The sequence below is a fragment of the Eptatretus burgeri genome, chromosome 3 (genome assembly GCF_056783735.1).
Source record: "Eptatretus burgeri isolate ZD-2024b chromosome 3, Ebu_testis_v1, whole genome shotgun sequence".
NCBI lineage: Eukaryota > Metazoa > Chordata > Myxini > Myxiniformes > Myxinidae > Eptatretus > Eptatretus burgeri.
In genome coordinates this window covers 10,602,026-10,619,637 of record NC_140963.1, presented here as the reverse complement: position 1 = coordinate 10,619,637, position 17,612 = coordinate 10,602,026, and the positions used below count along the sequence as shown (strand labels likewise).

The following is a 17,612-nucleotide window of genomic DNA, read 5'->3' as shown; positions in this document are numbered from 1 at the left end:
CCCCAAAGGAGGGTGGGTGGGACATTGTGGTGGAGGAACTATAAAAAAACAGGGACACATGTGATTTGGTGGCTCTTCTTTGTGTGGTCCTTGCTTGGGACGCTTATGATCTGGCTTTGCTGGTTGCATTATTCCCGCTCACCCTTGCCTACTCGTTTGCCGACACGGTGCCATGGAAGGAAGACCTTTGACTGTGCCGATTGGCTCCCTATGCCCCGGCCCTGTCATACTCGTATCCACAAAACCGTGCGTGCGTGCGTGCGCGCATGCACACCACACAATCACAACACACAGACTCATTTCCCTGTTCTGTGAAGGGGATATTTACGTGTCATAAAAGTATGTCCTTTAAAAAAAAATTGGGTTTCACCAGATCTGTGTGCGTCTCACATCTGTCCTTTCCATTTAATAATATATTCGTATTTCTAAAATCAGCCGTGTTTTGATAGACCAGCCGACCAGCCGTCCGCATCCTGCCATGCTTTGATAAAGCAAATTCAGTGCATTTGCCTTTCTCTGGGGTCACAACTGGGTTAATTACCTAATTAATAACTGGCGTGGTGTTAGACCATGTCTGGAGCTATGAGGTAGTGCAAAAACCACTCTGCACCACATTGTTAAATTTGGCCAATTGCGAAGCGACTGCTTCAGCATTTAACAGATTTCATACCCGATTGATCAACAGTTGTGGTGAGAGGCTGTAATCGTGACAATACCATGGACTAATAAACAATTTGTTGAACTCACCCTTCCCAAATAATGTTTAATATTTGCTTTGGTTATCTTGAGGATGCGACAGCGTGTTAAAAGCACCCAACTAGTGTGTTGTCATTGGCACTCATCTTTAATGGGGGGGGGGGGGGGCACCATCTTGACTGTGACCCCAGATGCGAGCACTCTTCTCTTAATATCTTGGTACAAAAGGATGCTATTTTAATTATTTCTCCATTTTTAATATCATTGATGTTATGATGTTTCTCTAAATGAATTCCCAATTTGTATTTTGTATGTTTTCATTTTGGTTTGATAACACAGGGAATTTGATGCACTTGTGAGACAGTGTTCTGTTTATTCTTTCCAAGTAACTAACTCTGGTACTCTGTTGGAAGGCAAATTCATTGCTACCAAAGCAGCCTCAAGCCAAGGACTGCACTGGGTGGTTTATCGTTACCTTCCCAGTGATATTCTGGGATGGAATTTGGAATTTGGCCAAAATGCTGGTGATTGCTTCCCATAATCTCTCCCTCGGCCACACGCCGTGCCTCTTCAGCTTTCTTTGCTGATGGCTCTGTTCTAGCTAGTGAGGGGTACGTTGCCACCGCTGGGGTGATGCCATGGTTACGCGATGTCACCGGCGCCACTCGCAACAATTATGCAATGCCTTCCAGTTTGCCATTACTGACGCACTCTCTGGGGTCCTTGTAATGCTGACGCCATGTCGGATGCCCCCTCCCAAGAGCTCGGGCTGTGGAGGGTGTGTGGGTGGGGAGGGGGTGGTTGGGGAGGAAGGGCGGAGCATAACAGCACAAACACGAATTGCTGACACCTATGAATTCACCCCCTTTTTCTTCTTACTTCATCTGGTGCCTCACCTGGTTTACAGAAAGGACCAAACAAATAACACTTTGCCTATTTCAACACATCCCCTCTCATGGCAGACATAATAACAGGACAACTTCTTGCGACAGAAGAATGTTACAAGCTATTCGAGCACACAGTCTTCCTAACTTGTCATCTACGTAATATGTCGGCCTAGCCCCTTAAGCATAACAATATTTAACCAAAAGAGTACATTTAACACCTGTACAACCTCTCACTCTGCTTAAACTCTTACATTCTCTTGTCATTTCCCTTAAATTCTGCAGAGGTTCGGTTGATCAAGATGAGACTACGTGCATCAAGAGATGAACTGTTAATTATTGTCAAATGCATGGGATTACATGAAAAATGGTCGCTCATTCACCACCTCGCGTATTTAGACAGGTTAGCAACAGAACAACTGAATGGTGATTGTCATAATTTAATCATTGGTGCGAACCCTGTTTTTACTTTCGCTAACCCCGATGACTACAGACAGAACAAGTTACTTAAAATCAATCAATCAACAATTTACCCTACACTAATAATCATTGATTTAATGACAGTAAAAACAATGATGCAAACAGTAATTGTGGTACGAATAAAATTAATGTTGAATGTATAAGTGGCACAAATCCTGATGAGTTTCAACATGATGGTAAATGCAGACCATGTACTTCATAATTATAAAACAACTTGCCAATATGCACGTCAAAATTACGAGCGACCCTTCTGGATTGTCGTACTATTCGGCCTGAAACTCGGGCTAAAACCAAAGTTGCACACAAAAACCAAAACAAAATTAAAACCAAAAAAAAAAAGGTGGAGAGCTTGCTGTCAAACCTCGACTCAGATTCTACAACCAGTCTAGACGGCATCAGCCCATGTGTCCTAAAAACCTGCACTGCTGCTCTTGCTCACCCTCTCTCTGTTCTATTCACCCTCTCATTTATTCAAGGCCATCTGCCATCTGCTTGGAAATCAGCAAGCATTATCGCTCTGCATAAAAAGGTGCTAAAACAGATCCCTGCAACTACAGACCAATTAGCTTTCTCCCAATCATCAGCAAGGAATCCATCATCGCTTCAGACATTAAATCCTTTCCTCTTCTCCAATGGCTTGATTTCAGATCATCGATTTGGATTCAGACCAGGTCACACGACCCTGGATATGCTGCTCTGCTCTCCCAACAATGCATGGAGGAACTCGATGCCGGATATGAAATCAGAGCCACACCCGAGACGTATCACGTGCCTTCGATACAGTCTGGCACCCTGCCCTGCTCACCAAACTCTCTTCCTATGGTATCCAAGGACATCTCCACTCGTGGCTCACAGACTTCCTCTGGTAAAACTACCAAAATCAAGAATCACTGCTCACCTTCACTCTTTTTTTTTCCTCTTTTTTTTTTTCCCCGCCTTTGGAACAAACTCCCACACTCTCTTCAATCCCACTCTTCCCTCCAGGTCTTCAAACCAAAGATGTTCACCACCATCTCTTCTCTTCCCCATCCAAAACCATGATCTTTTCTACCCCCACTAATCCACCCCAAACCCACCTCCTTCAACTTCCCTGTTTTCCTTCCTGAAAGTCCATGTCATGTGAGGACCTGAAAGTCCCTGTAGTGTCCATCTTGTTTACCCTGTGTACCCTGCTCCCATCCCTCTCCCTTCTACATATTTCCTCATGTCTCTGTTCCACAGTTTGTTTTTCTCCTCTCTCCCGCCCCTCATCTCCTGTTCCCCTTGTTGTACGTTATGTGTCTTCGCTCTCATATGTGCATTGACATTGCACACAAAAAAACAAACAAACAAACAAAAACTTTCATTTCTGATACAAAGTGCTCATTACTTTAGTTGGGGGGTGTAGAGACAAACCGCTGCATTGATCGGTTCTCAAAAATAAAAACAGATTACATACATGAAGCAAAAACATACCTAATGCTTGTGATGGTGACCCTTCTGTTTTTTCACACTAATCAGCATTAAAACTCAGGCTGACTAAAATATCACACAAAAACCTTAATCTATTATACAAATTGCTCATCCCTTTATTTTGGCGGTGTTGAGGTGGTGGTGGTGTGATCGCTCCCGATAATGACAAAAAAAAAAACTGGAGAAAGAGCAATCGGACATTGCAGACCCTGGCCAGGACTTGTTTTGTGTGGTGCTTGTGTTGTTTTGTGTGGTGTTTGTATACAGGTGTGTTGTGTAATTAATAACAGACATAACTAGAACTTGCACTTTATAACTGCTGGTAGTGATGACCAGGTACCAAAATGTCCTGTTATGATGCAACCCTGCTTTGACCGGACACTCGACACTGACCCACGACGCTTATTATTATTATTCAACTGAATTTAGAATGGGATTATAATAAATTCAATTCCAATCAAATAGAAGACCAACCAGGTACAGTCCTGCATTGGAGTAATCAGAACGAACCCGAACAAGGAAAAAGAAAAGATGGCATCATCAGGAGGTACCTGGAAAGGATTCGGCTTTCAGCTGCTACTCCTCCACCCTCAAACCCATCCAGGCACAGCCAAGTGAACCTCATTCAAAAATTAAAGAAAACAATCAAGGAGGTTAAATAATTATAGCTGCCAGACCATGTGTTTGATCAGGTTGAAATCGAATAACCTATATTCCCCATCACAACTACTGTAGATCATAATTGTGCAGTTTCACATCGATTGATGAAGCGGTTCAAGAGATTTTTTTTTGTTTTTTAAAGATTTTCACTGAATCTAATATGGCTGCCAGACCATGTAACCAATTATTTGTGAACGCCCTGGTATATTCAAGGCTTGGGGAACATTTGTGTGAAGTTTCTCTTTGATGTGACATCATCGTCGTGTCATAGTCAGCATGCCCCCTTATTTATTTATTTTTACTAGTGCGGGCCCGTACATGTGTGCCCGTACGTGCAAAAAAAAAAAACCAAAAAACGTTCAAACCACGAGCCAGAAACAACAACCTCACAGGCCATTCCTTCGCTCTTGCGTGCCCGTACGTGCGTGCCTGTACGTGCAAAATAAAAATAATTCAAACCGTGTGCCAGAAACAACAACCACACAGGCCGTTCCTTCGCTCTCGCGTGCCCGTACGTGCATGGCCGTACGTGCATGGCCGTACGTGCAAAAGAAAAAAAAACGAGGAATTGTGACGTCAATCGTGATGTCATAGCACCGTGTCCTATCATTGCTTTGGTAAATAAATGGCCATAACTTGGGAACCACTTGTCCGATTAATATCAAACCTTGAAAAGGCACATCCACAGCGCCCCAGCAATATACCTGGCAAGTTTCAATGAGATCGGACCAGTGGTTGTCGCGAAACAGTGGTCGCAGACACACAGACAGACAGACACACACACACACACAGATTGCTGGAATTATAGATAGATATACGGCTGCCGAATCACGTGAACGATGACGCCATTAATTTTTATTCTGTTGACCAATTTATCCTTAGATGACCCTCAAATTTTCAAACTGATCAGATAGTGTTCTGTGTATGTAATTATGATGTCATGAGGAAGCGAGCTATGACGTCATTAAAAAAAAATTGCATTTATTCCCCATGAGGAGTACTTGCCGTGTGCCAAGTTTCAATTTGTTCCTTGGTGCGGTTTCAGAGATGCAGAGGTCCAAAGTTTTTCCTTTTTTCCAAAATGGCTACCAGACCATGTGACCTATGATGTCATATATATCATTAAAACATTGTACATGATTTAGTTGCTCCTATGGTGAAAATTTAGTGTCAATCTGACAAGCGGTTGCAGAGAAAAACACTCATGTTCTGTGTGGACAAACAAATGGACAGACAGACAAACAGACCCAAATGCAATACCCTCTCCTCTGGTGAGTATAATAACCTGGGTTACGTACATGAAGCAAAAATATGCGTACGGCTTGTGTGCATATATAATACATCGTGGTTATATAGCTCGGATAATTCCAATCGTGCAGGCCTATGGGCTGACACCAGAGGCCCGAAGCTTGAGGCCTACGCACTTTTGCAAAATGGCAGCGATATGATTTTTTTTTTTTTTCAAGTTGCAAATGTAGGTGGAGTTGAGCCAACTGTCGAAACAATAGGGCGAAAGTAATCCATCCATACATACATCCAAACATAAAAACAAACCAGCTTTTATATACGTTATATTAGATTAGATTCTCCCACTATAATGGGCCTGTACCCTTGAGGGTGACGGAAGGAATGGTGAGAAGCAAGTTAATAAATAAAGCTTTAGCTGAGGAGAAGAACGCAAAGTGGGAAAGAACGGGAGGAAGGAGAAATGTGGGCACGCCTACTCAGAGGGGGAGACCACCTCGGTAGGACTCATTGTGTTCAACTGCATAACTGGCATCCGTACAGGCAAAATTAAGGCTGATTCATCTGCTTCTCTGACTTCGGATCCAACTGTCGAACCACATGCTGCACCGCGATCCATCATTCTGCCCAAAGCAGGGCCCTTTATCTCTCCCGAGCAATGTGCCTACCAGCCCGGTGTTGGTTTAACGGTTAAAGTGGCTGGCTTAAGATCAGTTCAAGCCCCTGTCAGCTGTTGAATTAACACCAGATGGGGTTAACTCGGCCTGTCATCCTTCTGTGGTTGGCAAAATGAGTATCAGTGTACCGGTGATAGAGGACACTGCATCAGTGGCACCATTGCGCCCCCAGAGAATGATGCAGCCACAGGCTGCACACGGTATCTAGCTAACTGTGCCTACATGCATCACAAGTAGAAACTCCACCCTCGGCAGAAGCATAAAAACAGAGGGGTGGGGTAAGAGGGAAAACCAGGCCTGTCGTGTGGCCCTGCTGGGGGTGTGGGTGGCATGGGGGTGGGGGTGGGTGGGTAGGTTGGTTTTACTCATTCGCATGTACCTAAGAATATATTATTGGTCTTTTAACTTGGAAGTTTTTAAATCTGAAAAATAATAATTTTCCTTATTGTTTTTAAGATGTGTTTTTTTTCATGATTTTTGATAATATTGTTGCGAATTTGCGCCCGCCGGCGTGCGAGCGGCCACATAACTCGAATCGCGGCACGTCGCCCACCGGACGGACAATTCTGTCGTGACCCTCTCGGACTAACGCCGGGAACTAGTCACGGGTGGGCCTTTCGGCCTCACCACGATCGTGCCAATCGGCCCCCCGCGTGGGATAAGGTTGTTCGCCAAATTCGACCTACCTAAGTACCCACACGGAGGGTAGACCGGGCGATCGCACCTCGCCGCAGGTCGACTCCGGACTCGGGCCACTTAAAGCGACCCGTTCCGTACTATCGGGATAACCGAGCGGTGTTATCGTCAACCTCGACGGTTCCGATTAATTATCGGGCGTATTTAGCCCACTACCAACCCTTTACGTGAAGTAAGATGGAGATTCAATTAAAGAAAAGACGAAGCGAAACGGGAAAAACAGTTCAACATAAGGCACATTTATTCCGTGGCACGCGGATAGCACACATATACAATTACAACAATTATGCACCAAAAGCAATTGCAAAAGAAACACAACAATGCAGATCTACTTCCGACTACGCGAGCACATGGCAACACTTACACAGTTTTACTTTACAGACGGCGCCGACAACACATATACTCAAAAGCAAAAGAAAGGGGCCACCCTCAAATACAAGGGGACAGACGGGGCTGTCAGCCGAGACTGGGTGGAGCCTACCCGTCTTGTGATGAGCCGCAAATATGGCGGCGGTGCCCCGACTCCGCGCTCCTCCGCGGGTTTCGTTGGCACAGCTTGGAATGGGGTGGGAACAGGGCCCCCTTTCCGCACTATCTCAGCACGGGGGGCGGGGGGGAAGGGGGGAATTGTTGATGCTCTGGGGAAAGAGGATAGCTGGCTTGCTTGGGTCCCGCGACGAGCGACTCCACTGCGACCTCGACCGCGTTCCCAGCTTCACCTCTCTGCAGCTCCCCGACAGACTCCGAACCCCGACAGACTGACTCTCCTCCAGACCCGTCTTGACTGCTGCTGCCACACTCCGCCGCCGCCACACCTCTCCAACTCGCCCGAGCCCAAAACTGACTTGACCGAAAAACTCTCTGCCGCTGCCACACTTCGCCGCCGCCACACCTCTCCAACTCGCCCGAGCCCAAAACTGACTGAATTCGCCCCGCGCTCGGCGCTTTATAGTACGGCAGGAGAACCCATATGCAAATTTCCGGATCAGGATGAGCTCGGGGGCGAAGCCACGCTCGCCCATTGGATGGAGGAAAAGTGGGCGTGAACCTCCCCTGATCCTTGAATTTGCATATATCGATTCTACTCCGACGCGCTTGGAGGCGGGGCCAAATCGCCCCGCGCTTGCTGATAGGATGGAACAGAAGTGGGCGTGTATCATTCCTGATCTGACTTCCCCTCGGAAAGGCCGCTCTTTGTACCCGCGGCTCAGCGCGCGCCCTGTACGAGGCCAGGACAGCCTGACACTCGGCGTTCATAAGTGGTGCGGGAATGGCCGCAGAAGGAGAGGCGAAGGTGGTGGAGGGTCTAAAATGGCAGTCCCTGGCCACGGTGACGCTTGGAATGGTGGTGATGCGATGTTTGCGAGAGCGAGTTGTGAAGATAAAGGTCGTGGCTGTTGGCGGCGTTGTTGTTGTTGTGAAGCTGCATTGCAGTTGGTGGTTGTTGTGTGATGGAGGTTGAGACGTGGTTGGTTCAAAATAAAGATAGAACAGAAAAACGGCTATCTTAAAGGGTCGCAGCCCGAATGAATCACATTTATTCCCTCTAAACAACGGGTTTGGGGCTAACTACACATGTACTTACAGAGATATCTCACCTACAGGACCTGAATGGTGGTTTGCGAATTTCCTCAACCACAACACTATTTTGTCATGATTCTTTATGAACGTGAGTCCTTGAAAGTCAACAAAGGGATCACACAGACAGTGGAGTCTTTTATCTTAGACGGCCAGCAAAGACGATCTCCAGGGTCTAAAAATTAGTCCCGTAGGCATTTCTTGTTTATTGTGATTATGCATGTCCGAAAGTAAGATGATAGGGTGAAGCTTCAGAATATGCCCCATAACATCTCTAACTTTGACCTTTGAGGTCAAAGGTCAGTGGCAAATTCCTCATTTTTTGCTTCTAGTGAATTTCGTTTCAGCACTGCCACATCTATATGCCTGTGTATGAATTATTCGCCTTGACTACTGTTCTTTAGTCTCAGCAATAAATTTAGACGAGAGATTTACTTGAAAACATGAAAGGCCGCAATTGTAAAAAGGCCATTTTCTCGAATTTCTGAAGATGGACGCATGTAATCTTCTCATGTGAGTTCTCAACTCGTAAGATGAACTCATGTGAGATCAAAACGTTGTATAAGAGAGTTGGCACATAAGAGAATGCTTGAAATATAATTTGCTCATCCATATAGCTGTAGTTAGTGGTAGACATTATTGCAGTTGACAGCGTCACACCCGCATGCTGGGATACAGTTCTGGCGAGACTTGCTGCACTTACATGCACTCGTTCGACACTTGCTTTTGCACGCACAAGTGACTAGTTCAGTACAAGAAGCTGGAATGACAGGGAGTTGCATCCACATGATCTCAAGTCTAGAGTCTGTTAGCTTCCAGCCACCCGTCTCTTCTGGAGCTTCAACCGCTATCCGAGGTTTATCAGCCTGGTACCAGATTTTCGCCTGATTATTTGACCTGATATGAAGGACCTCGAATGCGTCGAAAGTTGGCGGTAGCTTTTCGAAATCCCAGACATTTTTCGAACATCTGGGATTTGGCAGAGGGCAGATCGTCAGCGTTGTCCACTCCATACAAATTGCACAGGAACTTTTCTGCCTCGTCAGTGGATCCATCACACCCAATATTCGCCAGGAGCTCCAGCTGTTCCACGTACACTTGCCAGCAGCTCCGTTTCCCGTATCCGTAGAACGAAGACGTCACATCACATCCGGTAAAGGCATGAAATCCGAGCAGATTTTTCCTAACAGGACGCGATAGCTTTTGTACAATTGGTGCAATTTGGTAATGGACACGTTTTTTGCTAGTCCCACTTTTCATCCACAGATCAACGTTTGCATCACCGAAGAAATGGATGAGGAGAAATAATAATACATCTGTATCCTTGCTCTCCACGACCACTCTCTTGTATTTCTCCCTGACGGTATGTGCTGCATGTGCGACCAAAACCTCTTCATGGTTCACGGCCAAATCAGTAATTTGGCCACGTGTAGTTGACTTCGCCAACTCCGGTTCAGCGAAACCTCCCCCTACAATCAGCTCACAAGACTGTGGGTAATTCCGATCGGTCTAAATGAGGTACTCAGCGACGAATTTAGCGAGGTCAGCTTTGTTCTGGTCCAGGGCTATGAATCTGTCCCATACCTCTGGCAGTGGTACGTCTCCTCGATCAATGATTTTTCGGATTGGTCGCTTCTTCTGCCCACGCTTTGATCTAGTTGCCGATTTTATTGACCCTGTTCCGATGTACCGATCGAAGACGATGTCGATGCGAGTGAATGACTGGTGAAATAGCTTTACAGTCCTCTCGTGATATGTACGACCAAGGTCAGCAAACGTGCGACAATGAGACGGCTTCCCCATCGCTTGGATCATGGCGTGACCACCGATGATGAGAGCTGACGGCTCCTGCAGGAATGGAATATTCGCTGGTGTTTCGATATCCACGTCGTTTGTCAGGATATGAAGCATATCAGCCTTGTTTGTCTGATTCATCTGTCCGTTTCTCTTGACTAGCGACGATGGAAGCGACGAAAGTTCGTGCTGAAGAATCCTGGACATATCGACACGTCGTCCAGCTCTGGTTGCATTGAACAACATCTGTATGAGTTTTGCGTCTGCCTTGATGAATTTCTTTTCGGCTGTTGAGGTCAGAGCTGTGCTTTTGTAGAGATGAGCAAAGGATTTGGAATTGATTCTCGACAGCGTATCAAAGAAACCCATCTCTCGAGTTACCAGCCTCTCATCCACAAAACGTTGTAACCTTTGAAGACCTCGCTCATAGGCTGACAACAGGGAAGTTTGTATTCCCATCGTGGCGAGATCGTTTGTTGTCAAAGATACAAGTGTGTAGGTTCCTGCGATTCCTCCACCAGGTCTGGTGATTGTGCCGGTGGGAGTGTATCCGCTGCTTGGAAAATATGGAATCGCTCAAACTGGTCCATCAGATTTTGAACATTGCCTTCATCATGCCTTGGACGTCCAGGCATAGCTTCCTTTCTCATAAATATCGCCTCCTCTACGATCTCGTCATCGATCAGTTTTAGTAGCCGTTTGGTATCTAGGGCAATTTCGGAACGCTCACACCACATCAAGCAGAATCGATCCCTTGCAGTATCATTCCTGGTGATTCCGATTATGCCATTCGATATCTTACACATGCGGTTGATCCATTCTGTAGCTTGATCGACTGGCACAGAGCTGAACGGACGTTTGCTGCGTTGAACCACAAAGGTCCCGGCGAGAAATGCACTATATACATCAGGCGCTGTATTCTCCAACTTTTTCATGTCAGAGAGATACACCGGTCCCCATCTCGCATAATTTGTGTGGTCATACGCACATAGCCACGGTAACATCTGTGCGAACAATTTTAGGTGCGCCTGCCAATCTCCCTCTCTATTCGCACGGATGAATTCCAAAAGTGTGCTGACCATTTTGATGTAATTCGTCCAGAATTCAAAATTGGGATCAGTTGCATGGCATCGGTCAAATACGTCCAATTTCGTCAATACGTCTGATCTTTCGATGGTTTGTCTCAAAGCACAGATGGCATGGCTCAGTGCATCGGATTTGCAGAGACGACCATCTGCACTGCGACATTTGTTCCTAACTTCCTCAGCGCATGTCTTGATAGCCTCGATCGAAGCGATTGTTGCGATATCATGACTTTGCTCGAGCCACTCCATGAATTTGGTCCATCAGATGCGACACAATGCTTCGTACGTACAAATATGTCCATATACTCCTCGGTAGTATGCTTTTCCACCAAGTACGCTTGGTATCGTATTAGGAGCGAATAATCCCGTCTCGATCCAGATATCCTCCAGCCCTGCGCTCTCATAATGCTGTCCAATAGCTTTGAGGTCATTGAAGAGAATGTGGAGGTGACCAAGGAGGCATATGACATTGCTGTATTTGGCGGGATCGTTCCATACGAGTTCTTTCATCCGACTGGAGAGAGGTTGGTCAGCAAAAAGGACCGTGTGTGTCTGTCCCACCTTTTCACTGATATTCATGAACTTGGTCATCACAGTTGTCATTGTGTCATCATGGTCTGCCGGTGCTTTCAGAATTGGGAGCATACCTACATTGGTGACATGTGGGGTCCCGTTCGTCGCCAGACTGTTAAATGTCGCCCATGGTGGCACAGATTGTGACTCACCACCATGTAATACTTTTGATAATGTCCATGCCAAGTCATTGGACTTGCTGTTATTTGCATTGCCAGACTCTTGGAACCACGACTCTACGTTGATGGGGCACCATCAGGAAAAGTGTGGGACGGACGAATACCAGAACGAGGTTTCGCGTATTCTAATATGTGCATCTTGCCGATTCGTTCCTGGCTGAGAGCTTTAGTACGACCGATATGCCGAGGTTCATCTCTGTGATAAACAGTTTCGTCATCTCGCTGCCACACTGCCATCTGTGTATAATGTGTAGTGTTGTTGCCGTCAATTGTTTCCTCAAGTACGTCAATATTGTCAGATTAACTGAGGACCAGCCCTGAGGTCTCGAAGGGGTGGATTACCTCGGGGATAAAGACTCCGTCGTTTGCGTTGGCGCTTTTGAGAATATCATTTGCAATGGACGTGTCAATGCGCCGGATTGTGTCGATGCTGATACAGTGACCACTTGCATGCAATAGATCCACCAAGGCCTCGGATTGCGTCATTTAATGTACTGTCATCCCAAATCCAATGTGTTTGGGTGTCAGCTTGCGCCCCTGGGAAAGGTGAAAGATGATGTCCTGTGCGATATCACAGACTAAGCGGTCGAGCTCTGCACATGTATCAGCAGCTTCAGTATTATCCTCGATCGCATCGGCGAAAAGGACTCCGAGAAATATGTGCAACAATTGGGGGATGATCTCATTCACATGGTCTTGGTCGATTCCTCGCCGTCCTTATTCGTGACCAGGGTGGCTATTGAGATCGGTGCGCAATTGGATTGCAGAATGTACTATTTCCTGCAGTGGATTGCTGGCCATCATCGAAAAGTCATTACCATCATCAGAATCTTCCGAGTCTTCATCCCTGTGCATTCCTGACAGAGATGTTGAAATGACACATTCATTCCTTTCACTGGGATACAAGAGCAACGAGGCTGTATGATTGAGGGGTCTAATGAAGCCAGCTCTACTCCCGAGTCTCTTCGACACTGCGTCAGTGAAGGTTTTCTTTCGTGACAAATAGCTCCGAGGTATTTCCTGTCCTTTCGCTTCACATAAATCCTGAAATCGCTTCCAAACCTCCTCATATCGTATACATATCCACGTGAAAGCCCGTCATTCAGAATGTTACATGGGGTCGTCAGCTCCTTATCTTCACCTTGTCCAACATCCAGTCTTTGTTTCTCTGCTTCTCTCTCACATTTGATCAAGCATGAGAGATGATATTTGCCTTCAGCAGCAATCAGATCTACTGTGCCTGCCAGACGAATCCGCAGCGCCGTGTCTACGTTAGAAAGTTCCAGTATCTTACGGGATAAATGCATTGTCCGGATATCATGTAATTCGGTTTGACTCTTGCAAACTTCCTTACCCGGTTTTCCCTTCCTTTCGTCTTGGCAAAATATACATTTTGCCCAGTCTACTTTTTCATGTTTTCCACGCGATGACCGTGCCTCCAAATCCATGCTGTCCCCGCCACCACCAGTTGCAGCTCCTTCGCACAGTGGTTTCGATCTGAGACGCTTCAATCGATTTTCAGCCGTGAAATCACACTATCACGAGCTGTGCCACATCAACGGCAATTCCCGTATTGAAATATCGTTCAGCCTCTTCAATCTATCAGATTCCTCTCAGAGGCGATTGCTTTCATTGAGGACCGTGATCACCCTATTCTCACCGTCGTCCGATGCTTGGCGTGTTACTTCCTTGCACTTTTTTGATTTCAAACAGAACAGACATGTGGACGCGAGTTCTGGCTCTTTTTTGCGTTTTTGCGAACCTATCATTCCTTTAGCTTTTATTTCATCCATTGCCCCGAATTTAACAATGCAATTGTCGTAGATTTCACACAAAATGAAAGCAAAACAACGCAAAAGACATGTTGAAAGCTCAACTGTTCAGCGCCATGTTACACACACTGGCTACTTCCTCATCAAGAGCGATTAGTGGACTGAGTGGAGCACCGTGGACGTGGCCACGGCGCGCGCGAGGGACGCTTCTATTTCGTGATTTTTTTTGAGAAAATCGATTTGGTTGCGCTTGGTATGGGGCAAATTCTCAACAACAGAGATATTTTCGACTTTTTGGCACCGCATGCCAGTTTTTAAGATGAAATGCCTGCGGGGTGTCACGATAGGTTAGGTTGGCCGGCCGTCTATCTCGGCTTTCACAAGAATATCCTGAAAATTTTCTGGCCAGATCTGTTGGTCAGGAAGAGTTCAAGAGAATAATAGGAAGGACAAATATTATTGTGGAAATCAAACTGAAAAGATGGAAATGGATCGGTCACATATTGTGCACGGACAATGACATCATAGTAAAAACTGCATTGCCATGGGCACCCCAGAGAAAACAGAGCGAGGGCAGGTCAAGGGACACCTGGCGACGAACTGTATTAAATGAGTTGACACACGTCACCAAGGCGCAACTCGACTACACGGCATAAGACTGACAAAATGGCGTGATTTCCTGAAGAGCTCCATGTGTCGCCTGGCATGAATGGATCATTAGAATTATTTACAAGAATTGTATGTGCGATAATTTTGGATGTGGTAATGTAGTTTTTATGCCGCATCTTTATTCGGCCCCGCTCGCAAAGCCAAAAGTGGGGTGAAACAATCAGTCGCATACGTGGTACATACAACGTTTGTATGTATGTCCGTAGGTGTGTGCATTTTGTGAAGCGCGTACATCGAAAACCGTTCACCGAAGGAAATTGAACTTTACCGCATGCTACATGACCATTTGTATCGCGAATATTTAGCGTACATCAAAACTTTTCAAAGTATAATTAGTGCACATTTACTGTAGGACGTGTCGATAGATGCAATTACAAATTTGCCACAAGAAGAGTTGCCTCGCACCCAGGGTTTCCGAGAGCCACAATGGGCCCTGGGGCAATACTAAGTGTGGGGCCCCCTTCATCCGGGCCCCCTTCAAAAAATTTTTTGACAACCTATACGGAGGCTTCTGTATTTTCGTAGTCAGAAACACATGCCACTTTTAAAGGAAATTGGGGGTGTTATTCACTTATTCCTACATGCAGATTCATTGAACACACTTCATCCGGATGAGGTGTGGCCACCACTCCTGCGTTCATTTACATCATTGCGTCATTACCGTGATTTTGATTATGTAAATTGTTCCCACAGTAGTTTTACGAGGGAGGGTGTCACTGTCCATGGCAATGGTATGCTAGGGAATCACCCTGAGCGGCTTGGAAGGAGACACAAAATATAGTTGGCCACGGTGTTTTATCTTCACAAACAATTATGAGATGAAACAAAAAAATTGAAGGAATAATTGTGGGCTCCTAGTAGGTCCAGGCTCTGGGGTAGTTGCCCTACCCCTGCACCCCCAATTCTAAATTATCCTGTGTCCCTGCTCACACCAAGTCCTTCTCAAGACTACGTGGGGTAAGTATTCTATGAATACCATCTAGTTTCTTTTCTTTTCAATTCATTTGAGAATTTAGGCTTGGCTGGTAACACAGATCGAGCTCTGATTTAGACATTTTATTTAATTTTATCTTGAAGCACACCGCATGACCATTGAAACATTAATGCATTCCTGACATTTAACATTTTTTGTTGCGTTTGTAAGCAATCGTTATCATACTTGGGATGCACATTAAACCAATCTTTTATTTATTTATTTCCGCGATGATAGGGTCTCGTCGGTCCACAATGCCTGTTGATTTTGGAATAGATTGCAATCAAACATTTCTTAGCCATTACACTCTCTCGGCGTCTAGAGAATGCCAAATACTGTTAATATAAAAGGAATCCTGGAAAGTGTGAAGTTTTAAATCCAACCTTTTGACATTCCTGATCCAACGACGTCCTTCCACATCAACCCATCATCCACCATTTCTGTGCATCATTGTAATGGTCATCATCAGCAATCTTGTTCTTTTTAATCCCATTCTACATCTACATTCCAGTTCTACTGGAATACATCTAAATCCATGGCATTTATTGTCCAATTTCGTTTATTCTTTTTTTTTTTTTCGTATGCAGCACGTCGGCAAGACAGCATCATTTGCTGAGGTTGCAGCTGTGCCGCCAATGCAACGCTCTGTGTAGTTATGGCAGGAATTTGTAACTTGGCCGTGGTGCCGGCGATAGCTCGCCTACTTTTCATGAAGAACATTGGGATCTTCAACATCCTTCAACTAATCCCGGAAGATGGGGCACCCCTTTTAACGTCAATCCGAGGGACGGCACACGCATTGATGAATCACCCAGTCTGTGAAACACCAGGATGACTGTTTAAAGCTGGGTTGGGATTCAAATGGCTTAAAAATGAGTGCACTTACCTGAAGGCCATCCTGTCAGCACATTTCATTGGGTAGACGACATGCTCTTTACAATGGTGATGAAATTTGATTTTGAGCAGATCTCACTTTTTGGAAATTGTTACCAACTCATGACCCAAGAGGTTGCATTTTTGTTTTCTGGCATTTTGTTGAGGGTGACATAGCATGAGTGTTATGGGCCAAATTGTCCCTTCTGTGATTTTTTTTGTTTGTTTGTTTGTTTTCTTTGACGTCCTAATACCAACCACAATGTGTTGACAGATTTTAACATTCGGGGCAGGTGGTGTGATTAAATGGTGTCGTTAAATCTGCCGCCTTGCGCTTTTGGGTTGTATTTTTCATTTACATTATATTATTATGTGCAATGGTTTGGAATGACCTTTTTCATGAACTTATTGCACAGTAACAAACATGCTTTTATAATACATCGGTGCTAACATGTGAGATATTTCTCTGGGAAAGTTGGAATAAAGGTATTTCTCTTTGGTTCAACATCTCGTTTAATTGTTAAATCATGGCACAGTCACGTGTAGAGCTGATTAGACCTGCATGAGATTGAATTTTATCGTAAACCAGGACGTTGTGTTTAATGACGATTCTGAGAGTCTTTGGTTATTTTACACTCGGTTATGTCAACATCGGTAACTAATAGTAGATGCTTGCTCTGCTTCCCATTTTCCCCTTCCAGTGATGCCTGTGAGGGAGCATCCATTACCAACTGTTGAGCATGTGGATGAGCAGGCCCTGACAGCAACACCACCGTTGCGGCCGACCCATCTCAATACGTCATCAGATCCTATGGAAATATTGGAGCCACCTCCAACTCCTCTGCAAGACGTAGGGTCACAAGCACCAACATAACCTCATGTTGCGAGAGCTGTTTTCTTTTGTTTCTTTCATTGGCATCGTGTGATAGTTTGTATTCCTTATGTGCATGCGTGTTTATCGGGTCAAACACTGTGTAGGTGCATGTGTTTTTTTTCACACGCGTGTTTGTTTAGGGTGGTTTAGGATCTGGGGGTGGTAATAGATACGGGAGGTAAGCAGGCAGCACAGTGCCAGGCAGCTATAGAAAGAGCAAATAAGGTTTTAGGCTTTATTTGGAGGGGGATCAATTATAAATTAAGAGGTGGTGTTAACATTGCACAGGAATTTAGTGAGGGCCACATCTGGAATATTGTGTGGAGTTTTGGTCAACACAGTTCAGGAAAGACATAGATGCCAGAGAGAGGGTTCAGCGCAGGGCTACTGGATTGATTCCGGGCTTCGCATGACTCAGCTACGAGGAGCGGCTGAAGTAAACAGGGCTTTAT

The 17,612-nt window shown here is 45.4% G+C and overlaps 1 protein-coding gene across 5 annotated transcripts in view; it reads left to right on the top strand.

Moving 5' to 3' along the window:
* OSBPL11 (oxysterol binding protein like 11) overlaps positions 1 to 17,612 on the top strand; it is a 151,797-nt gene that overhangs the window by 53,132 nt on the left and 81,053 nt on the right. For all 5 annotated transcript variants that reach the window (XR_015055884.1, XR_015055883.1, XM_085872412.1 and 2 more), the window contains exon 7: positions 16,988 to 17,136. Coding sequence is in view for 3 of the 5 variants with exons in the window: in XM_085872412.1 (XP_085728538.1) it covers positions 16,988 to 17,136 (149 nt within the window). In the remaining 2 variants the exon portion in view is untranslated. The remainder of the gene's footprint in view (positions 1 to 16,987; positions 17,137 to 17,612) is intronic.